The following is a 27,634-nucleotide window of genomic DNA, read 5'->3' as shown; positions in this document are numbered from 1 at the left end:
CATTATAAACCTCAAAGAAATAAGGTGGGTATCAAATTGTGAGAGAGCTTCACGTGTTTGTGTATTTTTTGTATTCAGAAATTGGAATCTTTCATGTCTGCCTTCTTATTAAATCTTTGATTAGTGAAATTATTTTTTTTTCTTTAGAAGCAAGCCCATTCATGTCATGACCAGTGACGTTTGCGTGCTTATGCAGGTTAATAGCTGGAAAGTGCTACACTAGCTCGTAACAGAACAGCTCCCACATACTTTTTATAATCGCGTAAAAGAGCCCGGATAAGCTGGGACAAAACCCATGCTGCCAGCCTGCGGTAGCTGTGTGAGGGCTGTGTAACGCGGTGGCCACCATGTTGTGGTACTGACCCCATGGCCCCTGTAGTGCCTGGAGTTAGCGCCCTCTTTGTGTTAAAACGCAGGGCTACTGAAGGGAGCTGGCATCACCTGCTCTGTGAGATACCTTAAATTGATTAATTAATAAATAAATAAAAAGTGTGTTTTTCTAAAATCATTGAGCATAGAAACCATGGAACAGCCAACTCTTGCTTCACTTATTTATTTATTTATTTTCGATTAAGGGGTTTATTTATCTATTTACTTAAGGGGTAGAAGTATTTATTTTAATTAAGGGGCTGACGTCCGCAGGGCAGGCCTGAGGCAGGCAGGGGCCGGACAGTGACGTGATGCCGGCGCGTGACGTCATCGCAGCACGCCCCCCTCCCTCCTTGCTGTCCGCAGCGGGGCGGCGACGTCACGAGCACCGTGAGAGCCTGACGTGCGGCGATGACATCACGGCGGAGGGCGGGCGCCGCGTCGCGATTGGCCGCAGCCTCCCCGTCCCCGCTTCGGGCCTTCCACGCCCTCTGAGGGAGAGCACGGCGAGGTCCCGCCCCCGGAGCTCGATTGGCTGAGCCTCGCCGGCGGCGGGCTACGATTGGTCCGAGGCGACGTCTGTCAGCGCGCGCAGGCCTGGCGCGGCCTGCGCGGAGCAGCGGGAGGCCATTGTGGCTGGGGCGGCCCTGCGAGGCGGAGGCGGCGGCCGCGGAGGAGGAGGAGGAGGAGGAGGTGGCTGCGGTGGTGGTGGCGGCGGTAGCTGCCGCCGCGGCCCGTCCCGCTGGAGCCCGCTGAGGGACGCGACGGTGAGGGAAGGGCCGCGAGGAGGGCGGCGGGGCCGGAGCGAGCCGAGCCCTGCGGTGAGCGGAGCCCCGGCCCCACAGCGGGGAGAGGGCGCGGGCCCCGGCCGGGGAAGGCCCCCGGGGAGGTTGGGAGGCGAGGAGCTCTCCACAGCGCTCCGCCTCCGCTCCCGGTGCTGTCCGCCTCCCGGCTCAGCCTTCTGCCGCCCGCTCGCCCCAGGGTGGGTGGCTGGGGTGGGTTGGAGTGCTGGGCTGCTGCTGGGAGAGCCCGAGGGTGCCTCAAAACCCGCTGTGAGCGGTCGAGGTGCCGCTCTGCTGCGCTCACCTACGGTGCCGGGCTGCCCCAGGGCTGCCAGGAGCGGCACGGGAGGTAACTCGGCAGGTTTTTGCGTCTGGGACGTGCACCTGTTGATACGTCCTGCTGTAACGATTAAAAGCCGAGCACTGCTGGTTAATTTGCAAAGGTAATAAGCTAAGGGGGGAGGTATGGAAACAGCACAGAATAATCTTCTCTTTTCATATATAGGTAGCATGTTCAATGTTTGTTCTTTCTGTCTGCAGCGCGATTTGGCTTGAAGTTTAAAAATCAAGTTCAATTTCTTGATGTTCATATGCTTCGTTGTAATAACACCCCTGTATCCGAAATAACACAAGGAATGTGTTCCCAGCTGTTAAAACCTGTTCGTTTCAGAAGCTTTTGACTTGGAAAATATCCAGAGGATGGATCTGGTTAATAATACGTTGCCATTTTAATAAATGACTTGTAGAGAGGTGACTTGAATACAGGCCGTGTATATACATACACACCATAGTGCAGTCACTTTCAACCCCTGAATATTTCCTACTGGAATTCTGTATGATAACTCATAAACCTATTGGAGATAGGTTGGGTGTTTTTATTGTTTTCCTATTTTTGGTTGTTTCATCTTTCATGAGCTACAGGTTGAAAACCATTTCTGTGAGTGTTTCTGAACTCACTGCACACAGTAAAATCAACTTCGTCCTTTTTAAGTTTCTCCAACGGTACAAGCAAGCTACTAAAACAAGTACAAAAACCCACACCCAATTTATGCATCTCGTGCATGCTCTAAAATAAGAAGATATCTTGAAACTTTGTGATTTGGTAACACACCGTTATCAATAACGTAGAAGTATGTTTGCTGACCATCCTGTGAATGAACGCCTTCCACATTTGGCACTGGTCCTGTTTGGTGCAGCTGTATCTAGGGAACCATAAATGAAAACATACATTTCCGAAATGGAAATAAGATTCTTGTATATCAGAAGCATGGAATATGTTGCGTACGTTGCTAGGTGGAGTGGTGCATCGAATTATTTCAGGTAGGAGAGTAACAGCTCAGGATTATGAAACTCACTTGTCAGATACACTTTTTCCTTTGAGCAGTGGGAAATCTGTTCTTATTCAAGGGTCCTGACCCCCAAAACAGACTCTTAAGCCTTAAGTCCTGTGAACACCTACAGTCCTGCACCACCTAGTTTTATGTTCGTGTGCGTCTGAAGTAACGCATGTGCTGATGCTTCCAAGCAGCTTGCAGCCCAGGTGAAAGCTAGGGCTCTGCCTGCTGCTTTTCTCCACGTATTATGGAGAGGCTGGGCACTCAGCACACTGAATTCCAAAGGACGTCAGAAAATGTGAAGCTTGTCTGTTGCAGTGCACGAGTCCTGCTTTGGGTCTTGTCTAAAGAGCTCATTCCGGTCTTTAGGTTGTTTCCAAAGGATGGCTTTGTACAAACAAGATTTTCTAAAGTTTGGGTTCTCCCGTTCGGGATAACTTCCTTTTCCCTATTCTTCGTTATCACCGCTACAGAGAAGCAATGATCTTCATTATTCTCTGAAGATGCACAGCATGATTCTCACATAACTATCAAGTCTTTAACTTGATTTCCAGCTTAATCAAGTTCTATACTCTTTTTTCCCCTCCTCTGAGCCTTTTGCAGAGGTAGGGTCTTCACTTTCCAGCTGTGTCTTTCTTGCAACATTGGAGATTTACTGAAAATATCAGGGCTGTTCAGGGACCATTTACCAAAAAATTTAGTGCTGCAGAGTGTATAGCTTTGGAGTAATAAAAAAGGCTGGAAGGAAGAGTGGGTTTGTTCCTAGGGTGTAGCAGGAAAGGTTGAGAACACTTCTTAAGGCAGGGTTTTGGTCTTATCTAAGTGTGAGCTCATGGTGGAACCACATCTGACTGGCCCCGTGTAGGATGTGTATTTCTGTTCCCTCCTGCTGCTGTGGCAGAGGCAGAAAACTGGTAGCTTACATTTTCCTTTTGCTGATCCTTTCTCCCTTGCTTTTTTTCCTTAAACTTCTAAGAGGATATATCAGGTAAATTTACTGCCTAAGTTGCTGCCAGATATCTGGGACTCCAGATATTTCTTGAGAATGCTTTAAGACTAGCCGTTACCGGATTAACCCCAGTCTCTGTTAGGTTTTGCAGCTCTTCTGTCTGTTTTTCTTGCACGTTTCCTGGTGTTCATCTGCTGGCCCTGGCCATGGAGAAGATGCTGCTCCTTCCTGCTTGTGCCAAGGAAGGGAGACATCCAAATGCTAATTCTTGAACGACTGAAAGCCTTTTGTGTGGCTGTGTGCCCTTCTGGGGGGATTCTGGGTTGCTCTTGAGGCTTTTCTGTTTTGCATTGGCTCACAAATATTCTGTAGGCCAGTGAAGAGAGAGAGAACAACTGCTTTTTCTGTAGCTAACAAGGACGTTGTACAGCCTGGTGGTTAAGGCAGCTGCTGAGAGGGAAGGTGATCGGCTTTCATTTCCTGTTTCAAGGAACACTTGACTGTGCAATTTAGTCTGGGCTCTAATGACATGATCTATCATGTTGAACATGAAATTAAAAATTGGGGAATTTCTTAGGGACCTCTACAGTAATCACCGAGGTAATTGAGGTCTTGTAAGGTTTGGAGGAGGGATGGATGCCCGGGAAAACGGGAGGTCTACAGTCATTACTGTAGTGCTTTAGAGCTAAAGAGGTTTAGTGCCTAACCTTGCTCTTGGATGTAATTACGTACATCTAATGCGTTCCTGACAGATGTTAGTGTGGCACAGAAACCTCCAGCGAAGGAGAGTCCATCACTTCCTTAGGGAATCTTCTAGAGTGCTTCACTGCTCCTGTTTTTACAAACTGGTTTTTGTTTCGTCATCTTCTCTTTCTCTCCCCTCTTTTAAAAGGTCTAATCAACATCTTTATAGTTCATTGCTAATCATCACATCCATCGTGTCCGTGGAGAATACATTATTTAATGCCTCCTTTCTTCAGTCTCTCGTGCGTTTCCTCCTCTCCTCTTTTTCTGGGTAACGAACCCAGTTAATGTGACGCTTTTTCCTCCCAGGTCTTGCTCCGTACTGCCCTCTAGACTTCAGTCTGTGTCTGTGTAAAAGTCCAGTTGCAGCTTTGGGCGGGAGGCTGATTAGAACTGCTTGGGGGAGGCCAGCTGCAGAGTGTCACTGCCTGGATGGTATTTCTTTTTCATACAGTTTGCTTTTCCTTTCTTTAAAGGGAACTCTTTGATTCTTGTAGGGTTTTAAGCACGGTAACAAATAGCATGGGCTGTCAGTGTGTATTTAAGGTAGGAGGAGGAGAGTGGGTTGAGACAGCCGTAGCTCTGAGCTACGGAGTATCCTTCATGTTGTAGAGAAAGATCTGTTGGATTAAGGTTTGGTTTTGCAGTTTATTTGGCTGCTTTTTGTGTTGGGGATTGGAATAGAAACGTGTTTGCTTACAGCTGTGAAGGTTATAATTATTTGTTGTCTTGTCTGCAGGAATTTTTCATTAGCAGTAGTAATAAGTGAAGTTGAAAGAATGCTTATTAAAGAGTATGCTACTGAAAAAGTTATGTGTATTAAAATATATTTTCCAACTTGTTTGCCTTGAATTAGTCAGAGATTGAACATCTGTTTTCTTTTTTTTTCTTCAAGATCTTGAAACCTGTACCAGGTCCTTGAGAGAGAAAACTACATGACACTACACCATGAGTGACAGTAAATGTGATAGTCAGTTTTACAGTGTTCAAGTTGCAGATTCAACGTTCACTGTACTAAAACGTTATCAGCAATTGAAGCCCATAGGATCAGGGGCACAGGGCATTGTTTGGTGAGTAAAAATAATTTATTAAAACATAAAAAGCTATAAATATATAACAAAATCTGAATGTATTCCCGATAGAGGTGCCAGGATGTCAAATGTTGTTGCTAATTTCTCTGTCTCTTGCTACAGGGTTATGATGGACTAAATAGATACTAAAATACCTGCCCACAGTAGTTCATGTGCAAAACTAGCTTTTTTATTTTGGCTTTAGAGGAAAAGTAATATTTATATAACTACATAACTTAAGAGGGTCAACAAATTTCCTTCTCATTAACCACTTTATTTTTGTTTCTAGTTCTCACGTTCCCCATGTAGTTATGATATTACGATGTAAGGAATGACAATGAGATGGTGAGAGATTCTGGGTTTTACTCGTTTCTTCATCATGGCCCCCTTTCTTCCCCCCCTTTTATTCCCGATCACTCCTGTCCGTTTCTAGGAGCCGTCAATGCAGTGCCTTGCCATTAACTAGCAGGACGAGGCAAGTCAGTGTCATTGTCACTCCATGGATTAACCAGGAAGGGATGCTGTGTGAGGGGTTGGGCTGGCCGTCTCTTCCTTGGTGTGGCACCTCAGCTCTGTGTCCAGCCTCCACTGGCCCAGGACGAGAGAGTCGTTAGTCTGATCCTGACCCTTAGTCTCTTGTATGGCACCACACCTCTGGGCCAGCTAAAGGTAAACACTTTCAAATGTTTTTTAGACTGCAGCAATCCATTCTACACCGCTTACTGCCAGCCCTTATTTTGTTGGGCAAAACTTACTTGGTAACAACAGAAATGTTTATCGATGCGGTTTTACAATTCCATACACAAGGGAGTAAGCAGATATGCTTAGGAACTCTAATGTTAGACTTGATCAGAGCAGCGTGGTGGGTTGTTCGTGCTTTAAATCCAACCTGCGGTTTTTGTTTGTCTATAAATTCTGCAGAATAAGTGTGATGACTCATATTGTGAGCAACTCCTTATACTGCACCTGCCCGTGTCTTTTTGGCCTTTTCAAAACCTTTAAAAAAAAGTTGTATATACATAGGAAAATGCGTTTTTGCGTGAACATAGCTTTATATAGAATATAAATATCTTTTATAAAGAATACACATACAGAACCAGCATAACATTAAGTGTATTTATGTATTCTAGATTGCATGCAAGAATTTAGGGTGGTTGTAATTGCTTCTCCTTTCGTTGGAAGTAGTGCATAAACTATATGACTTAAACTAGGCGTCTGCTGCAAAGCAAAGTTGGGGTTGCATTAAGGTCAATGTCTTGGGTGGAGGAAGGGATGATCTGATTTATTGACTTGTTTTGAGAATACGTGATATTTTGGAACAACAGGGTAAAACATTGCATAAATTCTCATCTTCATGTGAAACATCTCAAAACTGTGTCCAAGTTGAAGAAGGTGCAAAATCTTAATTTCTCCATAAAAGTCCTTAAAACGCGCAAAGGAAATATGCAGAATACACGGATATATAGTGTAGAAATCTCACTGTAGGGTAAGTTCTGTGCTGTCATTTTTGGCCGGGAAAATGTCAGTGTCATTCGTGTGATACACATGTGCAATACTTTATTCTTTTAAAATCATTCTGTGCTTAATGCAAACATTACAAAAATATTTCTGGGGTTTTGTGTGTAGTATTTTTTTGGTGAGGAGTTTTTAAAAGCAAGTATATTACTTCAGCAGCGAGAGGTCTGAATTTTGCTGTTGTTTTTCTTCCAAATATTAATAGGAAACTTCATTGGTATTGTTGCTGCTTATTTTTCTACATCTTATATTAAGAAAAAACTAAGTAGTTAAAAACAACGAAGAACAGTGGTAAAGGAAATACGAAATGAGAGCTTTAGATAAATGAAAAGGGAACTTGATTGTTATCTAGGGGGTATTTCTGTACGAAGTTCACTTTTATATGTGACTTTTCACACTTTTCTCCTGAAGTATTTACATATTTGAAACCTTACAGTCTATTTGCTACTGAGTAACCACTTGCACAAAATTACTTGAAAGTTTTCTTTGACTTCCTGTCATCATTTTTTTCTTGTCTTGCCCTTGATTTCCTATGTCTTTCTAGTAAATCTGATTTTTCTGTCCCAACAAATTTCTTTTGTCCTTCAGTGCAGCAAAACCACAGTCTTATTCGTAGACTCATTTGAACTTGAACTGTTGATAACTTTATTTACAGTTGCGCTTGAAGAAATTGTTGGGAGAAGTTGGTTGCTGCATGCAAACTTGTGTTTAGGCAGTAGGGAAGTTAGTGAAGTGGAACTGGCAGAGCAGGAATCCGTGGTAGTAGCATATTGCAGTTCAAAGAGAAAGTCCTTTGCCTACAGATCTGAAGTGTAATTTCTTGCTGTAATTTAGGTCGTAATGTTTTGCTTATAATTTCATCACGTATGTGACATTGTTACTCCTAATATTAAATGTTTGCTCAAGATGCAAACCTATTACAAGTGCAGGGAAGACCTCACTACAATTCACCACGATTTTTATATTTACGTAAAATTGTGATATTTAGAAGTATGCTTTTGGTGGTATAAGATGTTATATTCTGTCTTTTCCTTGGTAAATTACTTCATGCTCATAACATTTTTTACTGTCTGATTTTTTTTTCCCCCTATCAGTCTGTTTTTAATTTTGGATTGTGAAGATGCAGCTGCAGATTCTTTTTTGAGATGCAGTGCCAGTCACTTTCATGTAGATAAATAAGCAAAATGAAAGGTACAGGTGACTTTTTTAATATGTGCTGAGGCTGAGTCTTGACACATACCTGATTTGTCAGATTACGAAGGGATACTTTGCCTAAAATTGCTCACATGCCCCTCTGCTGCAGTGACCTAGCTAGCTGTGATTGGCTTGAGCAGCTTTTTTCATATGGATCCTGTTGATTATTAGCTTTGTACTAATTCCCAGGTGCTGTTAGTCATTAATATATGTGAAACTTTTTACGTATTATGTCTTCTAGGTGAAGTGAATAATATTGAAGCATCAATGCTTCATATTTGGGAGGAAAATAGTTTGTGCAATTGCCTGGCCTCCCATTTTGGTTTGTTTCACATAGACATAAAGGCTTTAAATTTGAGAGTGATCATACGTCACTGAATAATGACCTGTGTATTTCACAGAACTATGTTGAAATAAATGCTAGCAAGCCTTTAATGAAAATGGTGCATTGATTCAAATCTGGGACGTAGAACCACGCCTCCCAGAAAACATCATTTTGTAAGCAAACCCTGCTTTGTGGTGGTACTGCTTTTTCCAGCAGGGAAAGTAGTGGCTTGGTGCTGGTAAACTTTGTATGATTTGAGTATTTCTATCACAGATGAGCTGGTCTTTTCTACGAGTACTATAATATGATGGTCCTTTTAAGCCTGGTGTTGTACACATCTTGATGAGGCAGGGAAGGAATTCACAAAGAAATGTTCTGGGAAAATGTATATGTTTCTTTCCTACCCTATCAAAGTAACATTAAATGGAAGTAATATGGGAATCCTTATTTAAAACTACAGAGGTAGGAGACTGGAACACCTGTGTCATTTATGGTATGCATTTGCAGATAATTTGCCAAATAGTCTCTGCATTAATAATGAGGATATTCAGACTTCAGTGTTCTGGATATACAGATAATTTAGCCTTAGATTCTTACAGCTGTTAAAGCAAGTTTGCATCTGTATCTCAAATTGCAGAGGGAATGAACAAGGACAGCTGAAAAATAATACCAATGGCCGTTTTCAATTTTAAACCGTCGTATTGTTCCCTGGGAGCTTTCCATATTTCACCATTCTATTGATTTTTATTTTGTGCAAAACCAGATGATGAGTGTAATTTTCTGCTAAGCATTAAAATTGCTATGGATTGTAATTTATTCACGTGCAGGAGTGCATTGACACCTGTGGAACAGATCAAGTGACTATCCTTTAGGAAAATTCCTATTGCAAATGTTAAATGACTGTCAGCAGTGCTGTCCCGAAAAAATGCCAAAGTATATAGATTAGGCAACTGAAATACTAATTTATTTAAAATAAGCTTAACATATTTTTCCATCTGTTGAGTCAGCAGATTCTATCTTACAGGGGGCACAGAAGACTTCTCTTAAGAGTGTTAGTGCCTTTTTTTAACCTAATTCTGTTTTTAAGGAATGTACATTTTGTAAATATAAATCAGATGAAGCTGCTTAGCTGATACTGATTTTTTCAAATCTCAATTTATTTCCTTGCTCCTGTCTGCCCTTTTCCCTCACCCCTCCCCAAAACAGACTTCAACTTACGTTGTTTGTCTTTGAAAACTTCCAGTGCTGCGTTTGATACAGTCCTTGGAATAAATGTTGCTGTAAAGAAGTTGAGTCGTCCTTTTCAGAATCAAACCCATGCAAAAAGAGCTTACAGAGAGCTTGTTCTTTTAAAATGTGTCAACCACAAAAATGTAAGTTCGGCTTTTTATTTCCCTCTCTCATCTTAGTGTAATTTGTCTAAAAAGCTCAGGATTTGTTCTCTTGTTATCGATAACCAAAGTACCAGAAAAATGGTGAAACTGGAAGGTTTTGGTGTGGGTAATACAATTTACACTGTGTGGTTGAGCTCTTGGGTGAGCTGTTTGGTTGTTAAGAGGATGAAGTGCCAAGAGCAGGAGGTTTTTGTTGCAATGCTGTTGTGGATTTACCTTCAGTGTAGACTTTGTAAAGATGATACTGCTGTAGTGTGTTTGGTCTTTTAAGTCCTGTTAAGCGAACGAAGCCTGTTTGGCAGATGGTTTGTCTCTTGTAACTGCACTGTAGTTATATTTTCTGAGTTTAGGCAAGATCTGTATTAAATACAGTATTTAACTGGTAGGTTTGGAGGGTGCAGTGATGTAGCTTAAAAAAAGGGTGCCGTTCAGGCACTGGAGAGGGAGATAGGTGTCATGTAACTTGAAAAACATTTCTGCAGTCTTAGTTCCTTCAGCATACATGCTGCAGTTCTGAACTGTTTTTGAAACAGCAGTTTTTCAGTGTAAGTGAATTAAGTGAAACCAATTAATACTTAAATTGTGCATATTACCAGTGTGCCTTTGATTTTGAATAATAATTTCTGCAATAAATGGGTTTTTACTTGAATTAAAGCTGAATTTCTTCTAATGTTTTTCCTTTATAGATAATTAGTTTATTAAATGTATTTACACCACAGAAGTCACTAGAAGAGTTTCAGGATGTGTAAGTACTAGATTTTTTTGTTTTAATTTTCCCGACAAATAGTAGCATAAGCCATAGAGCTATATTTCCACTATCTTATAGACTTTTATGCTTTGAATGCAGAGGGTAGCTAAAAGACTAAATCTAGGCTTTAGGTAGTCTTTCTGCGTGCTTCTGAAAGAAAGCAAAAAATAAGATGTTTTACTACACACGTAAGATGGAAGTGTAGGTCATTCCAGTGAATATGCTGTTGTGGTTTGTGAATGGGCTTGGTAAAAGGGTGTGTGTGTCCTTGAGTGGGTAAGCAGATGATATTCTAACTTGAAAATTAATCATTCCTTATTAGCCCTTACAATAATTGTATTTTTTTTTTATTTTTTGGGGGTTGTGGGGGGTGTAATTACGGTGAAAGGAAACATCAAGTCCTGATACATTGCAGTATCTGCAATTTCTTCATCAATTTCAGTCAATCTGAGTTTTTCATGCTGTATCAATTTAGAAAACTCAGAATTATTATTCTGACTGTCATTTCTAAAACTAGCGAAATTCTAATTTCTTGTGATGGACTATTGAATACTTTGTTCACTTTTAATGGTTAGATTGAGTAGATAACAATATAATTTTGAAATTATGGTAATGGATAAGAAATGCATTTTAAATTTGTTAACTTTTTGACTCAGGTTTTCTTAATGTTTTCTTTCTTATGCTTTAGATATTTGGTTATGGAGCTGATGGATGCCAATTTGTGCCAGGTTATTCATATGGAATTGGATCATGAAAGAATGTCCTATCTTCTTTACCAGATGCTATGTGGTATCAAACATCTTCACTCAGCTGGTATCATCCACAGAGTAGGTAGTATTAGATCATTAACGATACTCTATGAACACAGATGTTCTTATGAATTGGAGATTTGATTTTGAAGAGAATCCAGTCTAGGAGAGGAACAGAACTGGGATAGCTCAAAAGGAATATATCTAGAGATGACTTAAAAGCGTCTCTGACCAAATAGAACTTTGAAATAATGTGTGTGACTCCCACCTCTGTTATTAATAGATGAATATTGAAATGTGATATCCTTCACATGGCCCAGCATTATAGCAAGATGAGATGACAACAAATTTCACTGCCAACAACTGTAAATAATTATTCTGTTATTTCAAGAGAAAAGTCTGAGTGGAAGGTTAGAAAGTCCAAGCCAGCAGGTTCAATACCATTCTGCAGAAACTTGTTGCCTTCCTAAAATGTTCACCCTTGAACTATTTGCATGTCCCCATCATCTCCCTTGAGAAAAGAACATTTTGTACCTGAAAGCATAGTTCATGTGACTGAAACCAAGTCAAACACTTGAGCAGAATTAAACGTACGTCTGTAATTCAGCGACTTGTGATAATCTGTGAATAAAAAAGTACTTTAGTTTTTCCTGTGCTGTATATTCCTTTGGGTGCAATAATGCCTTTTCCCATGAGGCAGATATCTTTAAACATTTTTTTTCTCCCTGCTCACTGGATAACTTTGTATTTTCACTACATCATAATTTTAACTGTGAAATTTGCTAATCAAAATAATGCAGGTGGCTTTTCTGTCATTAACAAATATGCTTATTAAAGCATTGTGTTGCGACACTTTCTACTACCGACACCTGATGGATTCATGCAACCTCCTTAACTATGCAACTGTTATTCGTACCCAAAATAGGTCCACTCGATGTGTTAAAGGAAGTAGATAAATGTACACATTGTGCATTACAGAATGTAAGGTAACTGATTATACTGTCAGTGCACAACTGTGTAGATTAAAAGTCTGCGGATGATTTTGATTTGGTATTTCCCTGACTTTTTTGAGCACTGAGCTGTGCAGCATTTCACTTGTCCGTGGTCTGTGTATAAATCAGCAGATATATCAGAACACGAATGTAAAGCTGCTATGTGAGGTGAACTGGTGGTATATAATGACTTTGGGAGTGGGGAGTAATGTATTATCCAGTATGTTGATCCTTCCTTAACTGAAATAATTTCTTGTTAGGATTTGAAACCCAGCAACATAGTAGTAAAATCAGATTGTACACTCAAAATCCTTGATTTTGGACTGGCAAGAACAGCGTGTACTAATTTTATGATGACTCCATATGTAGTAACGCGGTATTACAGAGCACCAGAGGTTATCCTTGGAATGGGCTATAAAGAAAATGGTAAGTTACTGGAGTAACACTTTAAACTCTCTTTAACACTCTTTTGTCTAACGCGTGTCTGTCTCAGAATATAACAGCTTTAAAAGATCAGGGCAGAGCTGGTTTTCCTCTGCCATGTCTGTTTTTAAAGTGTGCTAATGACATTACTGGAAATACCAACAAAAATATACACTGGTTATTTTGGAGAAGGTAATAGTTTTCTACTGCACGCTTATCTCTATTTAATGTATACTGTTCCTGCTCCCCTGCTGTTGTTTTATCTTCTCATGTGTTGTCCTGGTGTCATTTTCTTTACCCTAAAAAAAAAGTGAGACATTTATGGTGGATGATACTTTAAAATAGTGATCATTGTGTAAATAATAAACCCTTTTATCAGTGTGATTTTTATTGTGAAGCATCTTCTTTTTACAGTCTGCCCCTTTTATGTCTGTGATTATTAAAATCTATTTCAGATTCCTAGGATAAACCGTGTTTTATATTCCCTTAAACCTGCAAAGCACTTAAAAAGGCTGGGTGTTATACTGTAGTTGAACTGTTTTTAATACCTTGAACATCCAGCCAACAAACTTGCGTATTAGTGTTTTAATTGATGATTTTTACTAGTTGTGGAGTAATATGATGCCTCTTCTGGTCTTTTATCATAGTACATCTTTTTGCTTTGTCACTGGGGCTTGGGGATACTGTGCTTTCTGTAACTTTGGCTGCCTAATACAAGGGACTCACAGGACCTTGCTGAGCCACCTAGGAGTTTACATTGATGCGTGTGGCAGCTTGTACTACAGCAAATGCTCGTGTGGATGAGAACCTTAATAGAGGCAGTTCTGGATAGGACAAGAAAATAATTGCAGGACTATAAATGTGCAGTGTGAAGTTACAAATAAACAATCATCGTATTTAAAAAAACCTCTTTAATCTTTTGTCCTTGTTGCACCTAACATATGATAGTGGATATCTGGTCTGTTGGGTGCATTATGGCAGAAATGGTCCTCCATAAGGTCCTGTTCCCAGGAAGAGATTGTATCCTTCTTCATGGTTGTTTCAGAAATGTAAACACTGATTATATTTTACAAAATGCTAAAAAGACAATTTAATAGCAGTTAAGTTAGTTGGTGTTGAAATGATTGAAAATTCATGTTAACAGTTTGTTTTTCCACATTGTTGTGTTTTACTGTAGATGCTAGATGTTTTTGTTTTTTTCCTCACTTTTGTTCATGAGACTTCATAATTTGATCATCTCATTTTTACTTTCAGTTGATATCTGGTCAGTTGGGTGCATCATGGGAGAATTGGTGAAAGGTTGTGTGATTTTCCAAGGCACTGATCGTATCCTTCCCTAGTCATCCTTGAATCACATTCCACTTCCAACAGAAACACATTTTGATCTGTATAAGTATAAAAGCATAAACAGTGTTTTCCATAATGTTTTAATAGATCTACTGTAATATATGAAATTAGTGTCATTAGCCAAATTGTTAAGCCTTCCCATTTTATTTTTGTAGTAGACTATTTATTGTAATTTGTATTGATTGAATCCATAAGATTTACATTAAGAGCTTCAGCTTTTCTAGCTTTAAAAGGATACTGTTAGATTAAAAGATAAACACCAGTAAGTATATTTTCTTACTATGGTTCTTTGTAGATAAGTGTTATAAGCAAAAGCCTACAAATTTACTTCTTACTATGCATGCATTTTTGCTTCCTATTTTGTTGAACAGTGAACTTTTTTTTAATGTACAAGTTTTTGAGTTTCAGTCAGATTTTTTTCTTGCTCATTAGGACACTGTTGTCCAGCAAGTGCTAATTGCAAGCACACTGCATGAGATGTTTTAAAAAATTATTGTTTAATACAAAAGGAACAATTCTTTTTCTTTTGGAATTTTTGTTTTCTTTTTATGAAAACTTTATTTCAGGCTTACTTTTTCTTAAGGTTCCTCCATCTCCATCTCCAGTATTTTTGATCCAAATTTGTCTTCACATAATTGTGCTTTCTTCTATGATAGTAATTACAGGAAATTTTTCTGTATTAAAGCCATATATTTTTGTATATGCCTTAGTTTGGAAATCTCAAGAACAGTGGATCAGAGACAAGCCCTTATGCAGTGTTAAGTGAACAAAAATGATCATTTAATTGAATGCATGTTCTTTGAAGAATTTGATGCATTTCAAAGTATTTCCCTAGAAATAAAATTTAAAACACTTGGCTCGTTATCAAGTTCCAATTTAAAAAAAAATGGAGTGAAAACAATTCTCTTCTCCTTTATAAAGAATTGTCTTGTGAAGTAGTAGTGTTGTAGGACTAGACGTTCCAAGTTTATCAGTAAATATGTAGAAAGCAGAAGATGTAATTAAACCACAATTGCCACTTGTGGCTGTAGGCCTTAAGAAGCCCTAGCTACTTGAGGTCCAACATTTTTGAAGAAGGTATAATATTTTTTTCTTGTCAGCAAGTAAATGTTGGGTCTGCCACTTTGAATATCAAATATACATTCACATAATCTTTTTATAAGATTAACCTCTGTACCTTATAGAGGGGTAGTTTAAATTTGAATACTAATTTTCATGACACTAATCTTCAGCAGTTGATCATGCATTATTTAGTAGCATAAATGATTAATTGTTAAATAAGTCTGTTTTCCACCTTTCTTTCTTTCTATATTTATTGTTTTACCTTTCAAAGCCTTCAGACCAACCTAACACAATTCTTCATGTATGTTATATGTCTTTCACCTGCATGTCAGCATGGACTATTTTGATTCATTCATGATAAATGAAGGAAATTTTGTCCATATTTTTGAATATGCGGATTATCATCTGTGGTTCTCTGAAGCTCCACCAGTCTATATTTCAAGGAGTCTCCCCTTCTATCTTACCAGAATGCATAGCTGAGCGCAGAGTATTTTTTCTTCTGATAAGACTTTCGGTTCCTTTTAACGTGAAATACTGACAACTATTCATGTCGTTGACTTAAGCAGCTATCAGTCTGGAAAAGTTTCAGATCGTCATTTTTGTTTAGCTGCAGCTGCAAGACTGTTTTGACTGTGTGGTTTATGGGGGATGCTAGTGTGCATGGCCGTGAAATTTTCCCTTTTACAAAACGTTTTTTGACTTAAGTTTTGAAACGTCATAGTATTTGGGTATTTAGAGCAGGGCCAGTTTCAGTACCTTGCCTAATGATGTGCCCTTGACTATCTTTAGGAGAACCTGCTCTTAGATCCGGTAGTTTGTATCCCGACAGGGGTTGCTCAGGGAATTGCAGCAGTGCCCTGGTTGGGCTGAGATGCTCCACGTTGTCAGAGCGATGGATGGGCTGAGCCTGCTCCTGACGGGTGCTGAGAGTATAGACTGGCCCGAGTGGCTGGCAGTTGCTATTGCATTGGAGATGAAAAATGTAGAGAAACTATGCAACGTAGATACCGAAGATGAAATAATGGAAAGCATAGCAGCACCAGAGAATGTTTTTAATGCTCTTGCTACCCAGGTGGTGAAAGAAACTGCCTGACTGATGGAAAAAGCATGAGGTCATAGTCATGATTTCTTGGGGGAAAATTGTGCTTTATTATAATTTTAATAAGGGTTCTGTTTTCAACTTCTCTTTTTCCAGACTGACAAAGTAGGCAGGCACACTTGGTATGGACTAAAGTGTTCTGGGTTACTTTTGACCTTGAGGTTACTTACTTGACTTACTGCTGACTTCTGTCTGCAGGTTGCAAGGTTATTCGTAGGATGCTCTGCATGCTTTACAGTGAAATTAAGGTTTTCTCCCTGATGGGTTTCTAACAATGGGCATAGCTTATTTAATGTCCAACTCTGTGTTGGGGATTTTTTTTCCATTTTTTTCCATGATTTTATTACTGAAGTAGGATATTTAGTCATCATTGTCCATACCCCCACCCTGAAACCACAATAGAGTGGACTTTAATTTGGTTAGCTGGCTAACCAGACTACTATTACTCAGAAAAAAACCTTCTTGAAGCTGGATTGGTGGAGTTCTTGCAGAAATTAGTTTTCCAACTCAAAACAAAATTTCCTGGTGTATGTCAAAACTTGCCTTGTATGTGCTTTGTTTTAGCATGAAAGTCAATACTGACTTGAATTTTTATTTTAATATTGTTTTTCCATTGGAATGTATTGAGAAAGCAAATAAAATTTTCAATCTTTGCATCTATGGTTTTAGCATGAAGCAGTGACGATGCATATATTTCTAGTTGTATTTCTGGTGCACTAACTGAAATGAAAGTGCTTCAGTGTTTTATAAATACTTTAATTCTAAGTGCAGCTAACATATTTTGGTAGAAAATATGTATGAGGATGGATAGGTTGAAATGATAGATAATGAATTTATATATAAAGGTCGATGGTTAGACTCTGCTGGAATTGCACATTCTTTTGATCAGAAAAATGTAAAGTATAGGTCTGAGTAAACTTACTGTATTAGTATTGCTGATACTTATGTCTTTTACATACTTGTACAGAATTAACACAGTATGTCTTCTCAGTGTGAAAGAGCTTTGTTCTGACTAGGCTCACTCAGAGAAGGCTCTAGTGTATCTGTAACATGTTTCACCAAGTCTAGAGAAAATACCTCTAGATGAAAGAAGGGCAGTCCAAAAGTAATTTGAGGCACGTTTTCAATTGGTAGTATGTAAATCCAATTCCTAAGAAATATTTAGAATCTGCATTTAAAATCAGTAGTCTTTGATTAGGAGGTTCTTTTGGTTTAATTATATAAAAAACATACAGAAATCTGGATTCACTTTTTAGAACCCTTTCAAACTTCCAAAGTTGAAAATAAAAAGCAACCAAATGAACAAAAACAAACAGAAAGAAACTCCCACAACGTGAAGCCTAATTTCCTCATGACATAGGCACAAAATTCCTTACTTTGAAGAATGTGATGTATTTGTGCTTTGTGCTTTTTAAAAAACATCTATTTCCTTACTTTCAAAAATATTCCATGTGATAATATCGTGTACTTTGGAAGATTCAACAGCAGCTTTTCTTTTCTGTCCCTGTAGTTGTTTTGTTATGGGTATAATTACCAAGTGAAGCTTCTTTTTGACTTTACTGTTTTCAAAACTGGCCAATAGCTATTAATTAGCAAAAGATATTTAAGAATAATACATTGTGCAGCATTTCTAGTCTGTCTTACAAAGCCCTAAATTTTAGATTTTTGTCAATGTAGCTTTTTGCATGGCAGTTTAGAATGTTATTGATATTAGAATGAAGTTCTTATTTTTTGTCATTTGTTCAAGTTTTCAACTTTTCAGATTTCTGTAAGTGATATTTCTGTGTAGTGCAGACTTCAAATTCTTCAGCTGATTTTCCTAAAGATATGGTGCAGATATTGATCAGTGGAATAAAGTTATTGAACAATTAGGAACACCGTCAGCGGACTTCATGAAGAAACTACAGCCTACGGTGAGGAATTATGTAGAAAACAGGCCCAAATATCCTGGTATTAAATTTGAAGAGCTCTTCCCAGACTGGATATTTCCATCAGAATCTGATCGTGACAAGTTAAAAAGTAAGGCAAACTTTTTTCTCCTTTTCAAGATTTTAATTTAAAATGTCTGCAACATGTGTAAGAAATATATATACACCTATTATCTTAGTCTATGGACAGACAATAAGTTTTAATGCAAAATAACTTGTAGTGTATTTTATAGTATTACAATGATCATTCATTAAAAAAAATGTCAATACAGTGACTCTGCAACAATGAATAGCAACTTACTGTGCATTTACAAATGTATTTTAAGTTCAATAGTTAATGACAAAACCTGTGACCCGTGCAACAACATGACTGTTCAAAACTGAGTTTGGTTGATGTCAGATGCAGGGTTTATGCTTTGGATTACAGTAGAATAACATTTACACTAGAGGATTGTGACCTCATTTTGAAAGAAATCTGTACCAGTATAAGAAAGCTTGCGTCTCTGAGCCTGTTCTGATAGTGCAGGTTAATGTTTCTGTGTATTTAGCAAAATGTGCAGCTTTAGTACTTAAAAAAATAATAATAAAAAAAAAATAGGCAGTGCTCACTGAGACCTGTTTAACCCCACAGGATTAAAAGTTAAATATTCTCATGTCACCAACAAACAGAACTTGTTGAAAGGCTTAGATGATTAAGAAATCTGTTTGTGTTTTCTGTTCCCAGTACGCATTTTGTCATGTGTTTAAAAATCTACAGCTCTTTTATCTGTTTTTTTTTTTTATTTTTTACTTTTTAGCCAGCCAAGCTAGAGATTTATTATCAAAAATGCTTGTAGTAGATCCAGACAAGAGAATTTCTGTAGATGAAGCCTTACGTCATCCTTATATTACTGTCTGGTATGACCCAGCTGAAGCAGAAGCTGTAAGTTTACATTGAAAATAAATTTTAAGATATCAGTTCAATAATTTTAAAGAATATCTTTAGTTTGAGTCGAGAACATACTTTGAACTCATATTTTAACTAGTGAAAGTTGCATGTAAAGCATTCAGATCAACGAACCACCTGAAGTGGAATTGATATAATAGTTCCCTTTATGGAAAGAGTTGCCTACGTGGTGGCAAGCTAGTGCATTTTGAATAGTGGGCTTTCTCAGAGGCCCCATCAAGCCTTATGAAAAGTTTAATTTCTAATTGATGCTTTTAAACAGCAGTTCAGTGGGAGGTAGGACTTAAATTCTGGAGATATAAAATGAATGTAATTTTGAGATACAGGGGATAGACTGCCAAAGAGAAAGGTAACAAATGGCTAAGAAGATGGTTTTTAGTTTTCTTGCTATAATTGATTGTGTAGGCCATATGTAGTAGGTAAATTACAGACTTCCTTTTCGTTGTAGCCTCCACCCCAAATCTATGATGCACAATTGGAAGAAAGAGAACATGCAATTGAAGAATGGAAAGGTAAAAAAGCGAGCATGACCGACGAAATTTACTGTAATAACTTATGTACTGTGAGCTGTCATTAATAACCTGTGTGTTGGATTGTGTAACTGGAACCCACTATTCAAAATATGCAGTACTACTTACGCCAGTATGAAAAGAAATCAATGGAAAAATGTACTATTTTTGGAATGAATATATATGCATGTATGTACACATACATGTAACATTCTGAAGCCTGTTCACCAAAATGTCAGTTTTCATTTTCTTCTTGCTTTCCCTTGAGTATTTTGTTGTTAAAGTGTTTGTAATCCCAATGATTGTTTTTTTGATAGAAAATGCTCTGAAAGAGAAACAAATCAAGCGGAATCCATTTGGTTATTACTCAGAATTAGAGGGGTCTTAATCTATTTAAATGTTGTTACTCCTGGTTTCATTATGCCTGTGGATATGCACACTGTGTTAAGTGAAGGTGTAACTTGGTGTACCTGATGGGACACCAAGAACATGTCATGTTCTTCAAGAACAGACGTTTGTTGATGTCAAACTAAAATTTCCACGGGGGATTATCTGCATGATATTTTAAATACAAATTTGATTTATTTATGCATTTATTCGCAATTAATATTAGTGCGTTGTAGGTATCTATGTAATGTTTTGAGGTGGGATGACAGCTATTCTGTTTGTAAAATATTGATTTTGGCACATGCTTAGTGTCTTTCTGTGATACATAAAGAAAATATGTAGGATTCTCTAATTATGTTAATAGGCCTTTAAAAAAAATAAAAGGCCTTTACGGTTGTACTTAGGCTGACCCATAACCATTTAATTGTACCTTTATGTATTTATAAACTGATCTTACAATGTTTTTTCTCTCTCTTCTCTCATTCCTCCCACCTTCCTCTCATAAGAGTTAATATACAAAGAAGTAATGGATTGGGAAGAAAGGAGCAAGAATGGTGTGGTAAAAGATCAGCCCTCAGGTTAGTCATTGTTTCAGTAGCTCTTCTATAACTATGCTGTGTAGGGCTGATCTGGTGGACTAGAGAAGTGAAAAAATCCTTCTTACTCCAGGTAGGCAAAAATTCTGTTCTTAAAGACAAGGATTCTGATCAGACTTTGGAGATCCATGTACAGTCGTATTTCATTTTTATGAAATAAGTTGTAGGAAAACATCTGGGTGTTCAACATGCTCCGGCCAAGTGTTAAGCATCAAAAGAAACAATTGATGCCATGTTACATCAACTGTTACACAGATATCTTTTATGCTGAATGTTTTTTCTTTGTGTGAATGCGTACATTTCATGCAGGGTTAAACATCTTTAGAGCTCCTTACTTTAAAACAGCTAATAGTACAAAGTATTTGTCCACAATTGAAGCCTTGATGTTTGCTGCTGTTCTCTTGGTTCAGTAATTGGAGTTGTACTATCTCTTATTAACTATACCTAGATTTCTTGATATTTGTGCCACTAGGGAACAAAATCTTATGTTGCCTCTTTTTTTTTTTCCTCCTAGATATTCACTTCAGGTTTTGCATGTTAGGAAACTTACTGCTTGCTTTTCTACTGTTTATTGATTTGTTATTTTCTAAGAATTTCACTAGGGAAAATGATGCTCGGAGCCTAGAAGTGGGATTATTTGTACTTGCAATATTGTCTTGCCTCAGATTTTATTATGTTTGGTTTACTTAGCACAGATGCAGCAGTGAATAGCAACACCAGTCCTTCCCAGTCATCATCTATCAATGACATTTCATCCATGTCAACAGAGCAAACATTGGCTTCAGATACAGACAGCAGCCTCGATGCCTTGACAGGACCCCTTGAAGGATGCCGATGATCAGCCAGGATTGCAGACTTAACTTTGGAAAAAGAACTCTCGCTTCCATTGGGCCTGAATTGCTTGTAAGTTAATGGAACAAAACTAGAAAAACTCCATGTTCTGCATGTTCTACTGAAATAATGCCTGTTTTTATTTTCACTCAGTTGTTATGAAACTGCCTGCTTAATGTTGTAGAACTTAAAAGTAAATCAATGTCTAAGGAACAACAAAAAAATTAAATTTAGACACTATAATAGGCTTTTCTTTTGTTTCAGCCTATTTCAGGTGAGCAGTTATAATAGACTTTTAACCAATAACTTCTCTTAAATGGGTTCATGAATCTTCAGTACCAACTGGCAGGCTTTTGTGACATCAATGGTTGTTTACATTTTAGTACAGTATTGCTCATTAGTAGGTTTTTTGAATGTATAGTGTCTATGAAGTTTGTTTTAACGTGTGACTATGGCAGTTTGCTTTATTTAACTACTGGAGTGTTGTGTGTAAGTCTTAATTCACATATTGAGCACTCAGTACCATATTTAAAGGGCAGTTATTTTTACGTATAGCACTTTTTTATTGAGCCCTTTCTATCTTCACTTCCTAATAATACTGTCTATCTTCTTGTAGAAGAGAAAATTGTGAAGTTTAAAGAATGTAGCCATCCCTTCATATTTCACCAATGAATATGTCTCTGATGTTCTTTTCAGTTATTTAAACTGAAGCGGATGGAAGATACACAGTGGCTTAGTTCAATCTTAAGGATGAGTGACTTCTCTGTGAAGTTGTGCCTGTTAAAAGAGGGGAGAGTGCTAAATTGTTCTGTACATTCTGTCTTGCAATACTGGTCCTTTAACAAAAACAAACAGAAAAGGAAATTATATCTGTGCTCTTCATTCAGTGCAAACTCTGATAAAAGGACAGGTGAATTGGAGAGACTTGCAGCCTAAGTGGCCTGAAAAAGAGCTGCATAAATGTTTTCCATTTTTTAATGGGTCCATTCTATCTAGAGAGTAATTAAGGAAACAAATGTAGTAGCTTTAAGTCATTTGACAATTAAGTTTAAGTATTTACTTAATTGAATTTAGTTCTATTCCCAAATTAGGAAAACCTCTCTATTTCCTACTGGAGAGGAAAAAATAATATATTTAATACATATATATTTTCTGTGTCAGAGGGGAGGAGCTTATTTGCTGTTTCAATACAGGCTTGTCAATGCAGTTTTCAGAATCGTATAATACAAACACTGCCTGCACAGTATGTTGAATTCTTAGCAAATGTTTGCAGTAGAGTAGGGCTTAAATTACCAGATGCTACACACTTGTGAATTTGTGCACATTCACTTTAGAGTGCACAGGTGTGTAAAATTTTGCTAAAGGATCTTGTGTGCATGTGTGTATGATTAAACTATATAACTATAATAGTAATAGATGTCCAAGATGAGGTAAAACACCACTTTCCTAAAGGCATTGTATTTAGCTGTTGATTCAGATACTGCTGACTTGAATTAAAAAGAGCACTTACAAAATATACTTGTGCAGCTAGCCACTGCGTTACTGACATGTCTAGTATGTTCTTGTAAAAGACAAGTGTCCCTTGTTTCTGACCTTAAGATTTGAAAAGCAGTAACTTTATGCCAAAATTGTTTTTGTTAAATTGTATCGATGTGTTTTTAAATAGCTTAATTTGGTGTAGCAAAAATATTTCACTGTCCCAGAAAAGGAAAATTCAATGTAGTACTGAAGATGTTAACTTCAGAATTTTCATCTGGAATTATGAACTTTTTATTTAAAAAAAAAAAAAAAGTTTTATTTAATTGTAGGATATTGAGGGCTTTTTTTTGTTGTTGTTTTTGTTTTAAACCTATGGATGCCTTAGTTTCTTTGAATACTGATGGTACATTTTTATTCTGTTTTTGTTACTGGAAAAAAATAAATCTAAAATACCTTTTACCATATAGCAATACAGTACAGGTTGCTATTCTTTTTTTCTTCTTTTCTTTTTAATCCTTGTTGTTTGTGCCAGTTAAAACTATTAAAGACACCTTTTCAAAAGTAATATTACTGATTTTGGACTACTTGTAATCCTCCCCCCCTTCCTTTTTAGCCTACCAAAAGATGCAGCCACTATGGAGTGAAACCAAAAAGAAAACTAAGGGTTTGATTGCAAAAGCTAACTATGCTTTGTTGATTGTCCACAGTAATATATTCAAGTTATCAATTACATAGTGGTGTTAAGCTGATAGTACTTTATAAAGAAGTGACTTTTCTGACAATAGCATTAGCATTCTCTTTAAAAATAGTATCGTACAAACAATCTCATTGGCCATGCAAAATTTCTGCCTACTTTTTTAGAAGACTTTTTCTTAAGTCTCTGAATGTAGCAGTATACAGCAGTTTATATATTTCACGTTACACTTTTATGAAAAAGCTTTTTTCTTTATATGGACACGAGGGACTAAGGTTTCCAGCAGTTTTAAATCTACTGCTAAAACAACTGCGAAGCAAATTTGTCAAATTTACCTGCATGGTAATTGGCTATACCTTTTTCTGCTTTACTCTAGATCTGTTTTTAATTATCACTGAATATTTTTATATTCTTGATTCACTATGGAAGTCACCTACTGGATTTCATTTTTCAAGATTTATTTTTAGCTTTTTCAAGTGAAGTTGCACTGTACTCTACATTCATCATTTTAACATTTATTACTTCAGAAGATTTAATGCAACAAATACTTCTCACGTCTTTTGAATATTCTCAGAGTTGAGTTTTTCATATTGGACTTGGGCTGCTCAGTGCTGGGCTGGTTGGACCAGATGGCCTCCAGGTCTCTCCCAACCCAAATTACTCTGTGATTCAAATCGTCTTTTAATGTTGTGTGTGTGTGTTTGTTTTTTAAACACAGAACTGCCATATCCCCAGGATTTGAACTGTTATCTGACCTTCTAATATATACTGTTATATCAAATATGTAACCTTTGAACAAAATAAGCCCTGAGATTGACTTTCCTTGTAAATCTTATTGTTTGTAGGAAAAGCCATTTCATACCGTATGTTTTTAATGGCTTCTTGCTGTCATACTTTGAAGCTTCTAAATTTTACCAAAATGTTAACTGCCTTCAAAACATGCATGAAATGAAAAGTGTGAATGTTGTGGATTTTGATTCCCGCATAAGTTAAAAACAAACTGCCAATAACCTGAATAAACGTCCAGTTCTCAGAGAAGGCAGATTATATTCAGCAAAACGCATGCAGAATAGATGCATGCTAAAGCTCCCATGCTGTTTCAGTGTGCACATATAGACTATAAATGCACTGCATGCAGACTTTATACATATTAGTTGTATTCCTGACTGCAGATTAAGTTCAGTGCCACATCTGTGAAATGGTTGTTGATGCTGTGAGAACCTCATTATTGATGGAAAGTGAAATGCACATGTATCTTGACAGGGGTTTAAAAGTTTAGAAAGTTTGGTGTGCAATATAATCACTTTTATTCCTAATGCTAAAATCATGTATGTAAAGTGATACAGTTGACCATTTTTTTGCACTTTGGCTTTTATAAATATTTATATGTATTTAAAGACTAAGAATATGTGTGTGTATATACATATATATTAGAAACCTGCTCAGTTTTGTAAACATGAATGTTAGTTTTCTGTATGAGAGACTTCGTGTTAACACTACTGCAGTATGCATAAACAATTTATAAAATATGACTAAAAAGAAGTGGCAGTCAACATAGATGCAATCTCTAATCTTAACTGCTCACCTGAAAAACAACAAAAATGAGGGATCTATGGCTATCAATCAGATTATTTACCAGAAACATTGTTAGATATATGAACACTGAGTAGCTGAATGGCATTGCAGAAATGGAGTATGTTTTAAAATGTTCTGTGCTCACATCGTTTTTCCTCAAAAAAACAAAATCCAATTAAAAAAAAAACCACAACCAAACAGAAAACCACCACTCTTAGAGAAACCTGGCTTTTTGAAATCTGGATAAGCAGCCTGTAAGTGTGCTTTGAGGAAACAGTGTGATATGACAAGCTTCATTTTATTTAATGGAAAATGACAAAAACACGAGTAATGAATGTCAAAATTAAGGTTTTGTCTGCACAGATTTTACTATACAAACGAGTCTGACTGGAAACTAGTGTTTGCAAACAGCCTGTGAAGCTTTATCTTGTTTCTGGTAAGGGTTTGCATTTCCTTGTCAAAATAATGAAAATTAAACTGAACGTTAACTCAGAATTAACTGGTTGGTTGTTAAGACTGTTAGGGACTAGAGGACTATTATTTTTTGTCTTTTAAAGTCCTAACAGAGTGCACATATGTTTATTAAAAACTAAGTGTGTGGGGGGGAAGTAATTCCATATGTTTTATTTTTCTTTCCTAAAGGAAAGACCTCAATTTCTAAATCATAATGCTGAATCGGTTTCCTTTTTAGATTGTATTTGGCTTAAAATTATAAATTTACAAATGAAATAGGATTCAGACATTCAAAAAGCTTACACACTGGGCTTCCAAAAACTGGGTAAATGAGCCTTTTTTGGCAGAAGTGCAATCCTCCCGTTTGGTATGCACTGGAAGTTCAGATGCTGAAGTGCAGACAAATCTTTACTGAGCGTAATGCTGTTTTTGAATACAGGTTCAGTCTTGCAGCAATACAGTTTGTGTGGAGCGTTTCATTTGAATAGTGAGTCTTGAAATGGAAGTACTTAGTGTGGTGAGGGGTAAATGCTGACCAGCTTTTGTCTGTATATTCTACATACGTCATATGGATTCTATCAGGGCTTGATGCTAAACTTAGTGATACTGTATACTGGGAACCAAATTCTTTCCTGGGATGTGTATTGTGTAATTCCTGCTCAAAACTGGTTTTGATCCAGGGACACGTGCACCCAGATGCAGAATTTGGACTTAAGTTCCTATAAATGAATCTAGTAACTTCTTTGCTTTTCCACAGTGTCTTTGATTTTTTTCAACATGAAGTATGACAAAAAATGTATTCTGCCTCATTATTTTCCATATCTTAGATTGTCTATTCCATGAGTAATTAGTAATGTTCTAAAAGCTTATTACACAACTTATCAAATCAGTTTTATTTTTTGCCCACTGCATGCTAAAATGTCTGGAGCTAAACTAATGTTTTAAGTAAGCCATCTTTTCTCATATTAGTGTTGGAGGAAGGTGAAGAGAAGATCATCACTTCTGTTTGTGTTTTATTAAATGACTATTTTTGTAGCTAAAATTTTATTTGTTGGATTTCAACAAATTTGAAAATGCTTTGTTGATATAAATTTACCTGGGTCCGCTATTTCAAAGAAATATATGTATAAGAAGTCCAGTATAAAATTAAAATAATATAGTCTTCTGCAATTTGTTACTGAAAATATGACAAATTATTTTGGTCCAATAATTTAAAAAAAAAAAATTTAAATATTTAAGTTCTTATTCCTTGATGTTGCTGCTTATTTTTTGAAAAGGTGCTTGCAGTTTTGCACAACAGAAATCAACTTTATTAATTGCTGGGTTTGAAGCACTTTAGGATTCTTCCGAATACAACCAGTATATGGTGTTAAAAGGAATGACAAAAGATCAGATGTATTCAAATTTGGTTGCAGTCTTTTGATCTGATAGCTTTGATCAGCATTTTCCTTTAAACATAAACCTTCTTTGAGAGATGTGAACTTTGAGATTCTGAAATTTAAAATTTAACTGAAATTTAACACACAATATGAGATCGTTTGAGAAGCATCCCCTACTTAAACGCCTGTAGGGTGACTTGAATAGCAGTGTGACTACTTAGGCATCTATGATATAAAGAAACGCAGAAGTCTGTCATGTAGCAAGATCAGCTAGCTATCTTTTATTAACATTACGCTATTCATCCTAAGCTAGATGTATATGCTGTGGTGAGGCCAGAACATCTGCTTACACTGGGACTCCACCGTTACAGATACTATGAGGATACCATAGGAAGACAGCGTCTCTAAAATACTAGTCGGAAAGCTTGGTGCCTCCTATGGCGTACTTGTTTAAGTATGTGAGTTCATTTCCCAGGCTGGGTCTTTAGTTCAGCACTCCATGGTTTCTTAGGATAACGAAAGCAGAGAAGAAAGCAGTCACGTAAGAACCACATTTTACGTCCACTACCTGAAACAGTAGTCATATTTGTTAACGATAGCAGAGCTAGTTTAATACCCATGAACATGTGCTATTGTATTGTCTTCTACTGGGAGAAACTTTTTTGAAAAACCATGTGTGTCACTAGCTTTTCTATGAATTCAGATGCTTAAATTGGTGCTAATTTTTTAAAAGAAAATGTAACAGATGGTTAGCAATGTAT

At 37.2% G+C, this 27,634-nt stretch overlaps 1 protein-coding gene across 9 annotated transcripts; it reads left to right on the top strand.

The window, feature by feature from the left end:
- The first annotated feature begins 932 nt into the window (after positions 1–932).
- Positions 933–23,333, top strand: MAPK9 (mitogen-activated protein kinase 9). Of its 9 annotated transcripts, none has more exons than XM_040573181.1 (12): positions 933–1,136; positions 5,074–5,248; positions 9,526–9,655; positions 10,363–10,421; positions 11,113–11,251; positions 12,426–12,591; positions 13,843–13,914; positions 17,933–18,115; positions 18,822–18,946; positions 19,419–19,482; positions 20,373–20,444; positions 21,158–23,333. In XM_040573181.1, exons 2-12 carry the CDS (start codon positions 5,127–5,129, stop codon positions 21,298–21,300), a joined length of 1,275 nt encoding a protein of 424 aa, XP_040429115.1. In that variant the 5' UTR covers positions 933–1,136; positions 5,074–5,126; the 3' UTR covers positions 21,301–23,333. The 9 variants fall into 9 exon arrangements, with proteins under 9 accessions (XP_040429115.1, XP_040429119.1, XP_040429121.1 ...); XM_040573185.1 differs by having other exon boundaries at positions 939–1,136; positions 21,153–23,333; XM_040573187.1 differs by lacking the exon at positions 13,843–13,914 and adding an exon at positions 13,537–13,608 and having other exon boundaries at positions 990–1,136; positions 21,153–23,333.
- Positions 23,334–27,634: the final 4,301 nt, after the last annotated feature.

The sequence above is a fragment of the Cygnus olor genome, chromosome 14 (genome assembly GCF_009769625.2).
Source record: "Cygnus olor isolate bCygOlo1 chromosome 14, bCygOlo1.pri.v2, whole genome shotgun sequence".
Classification (NCBI taxonomy): domain Eukaryota; kingdom Metazoa; phylum Chordata; class Aves; order Anseriformes; family Anatidae; genus Cygnus; species Cygnus olor.
This window is presented reverse-complemented; position numbering and strand designations above follow the sequence as displayed.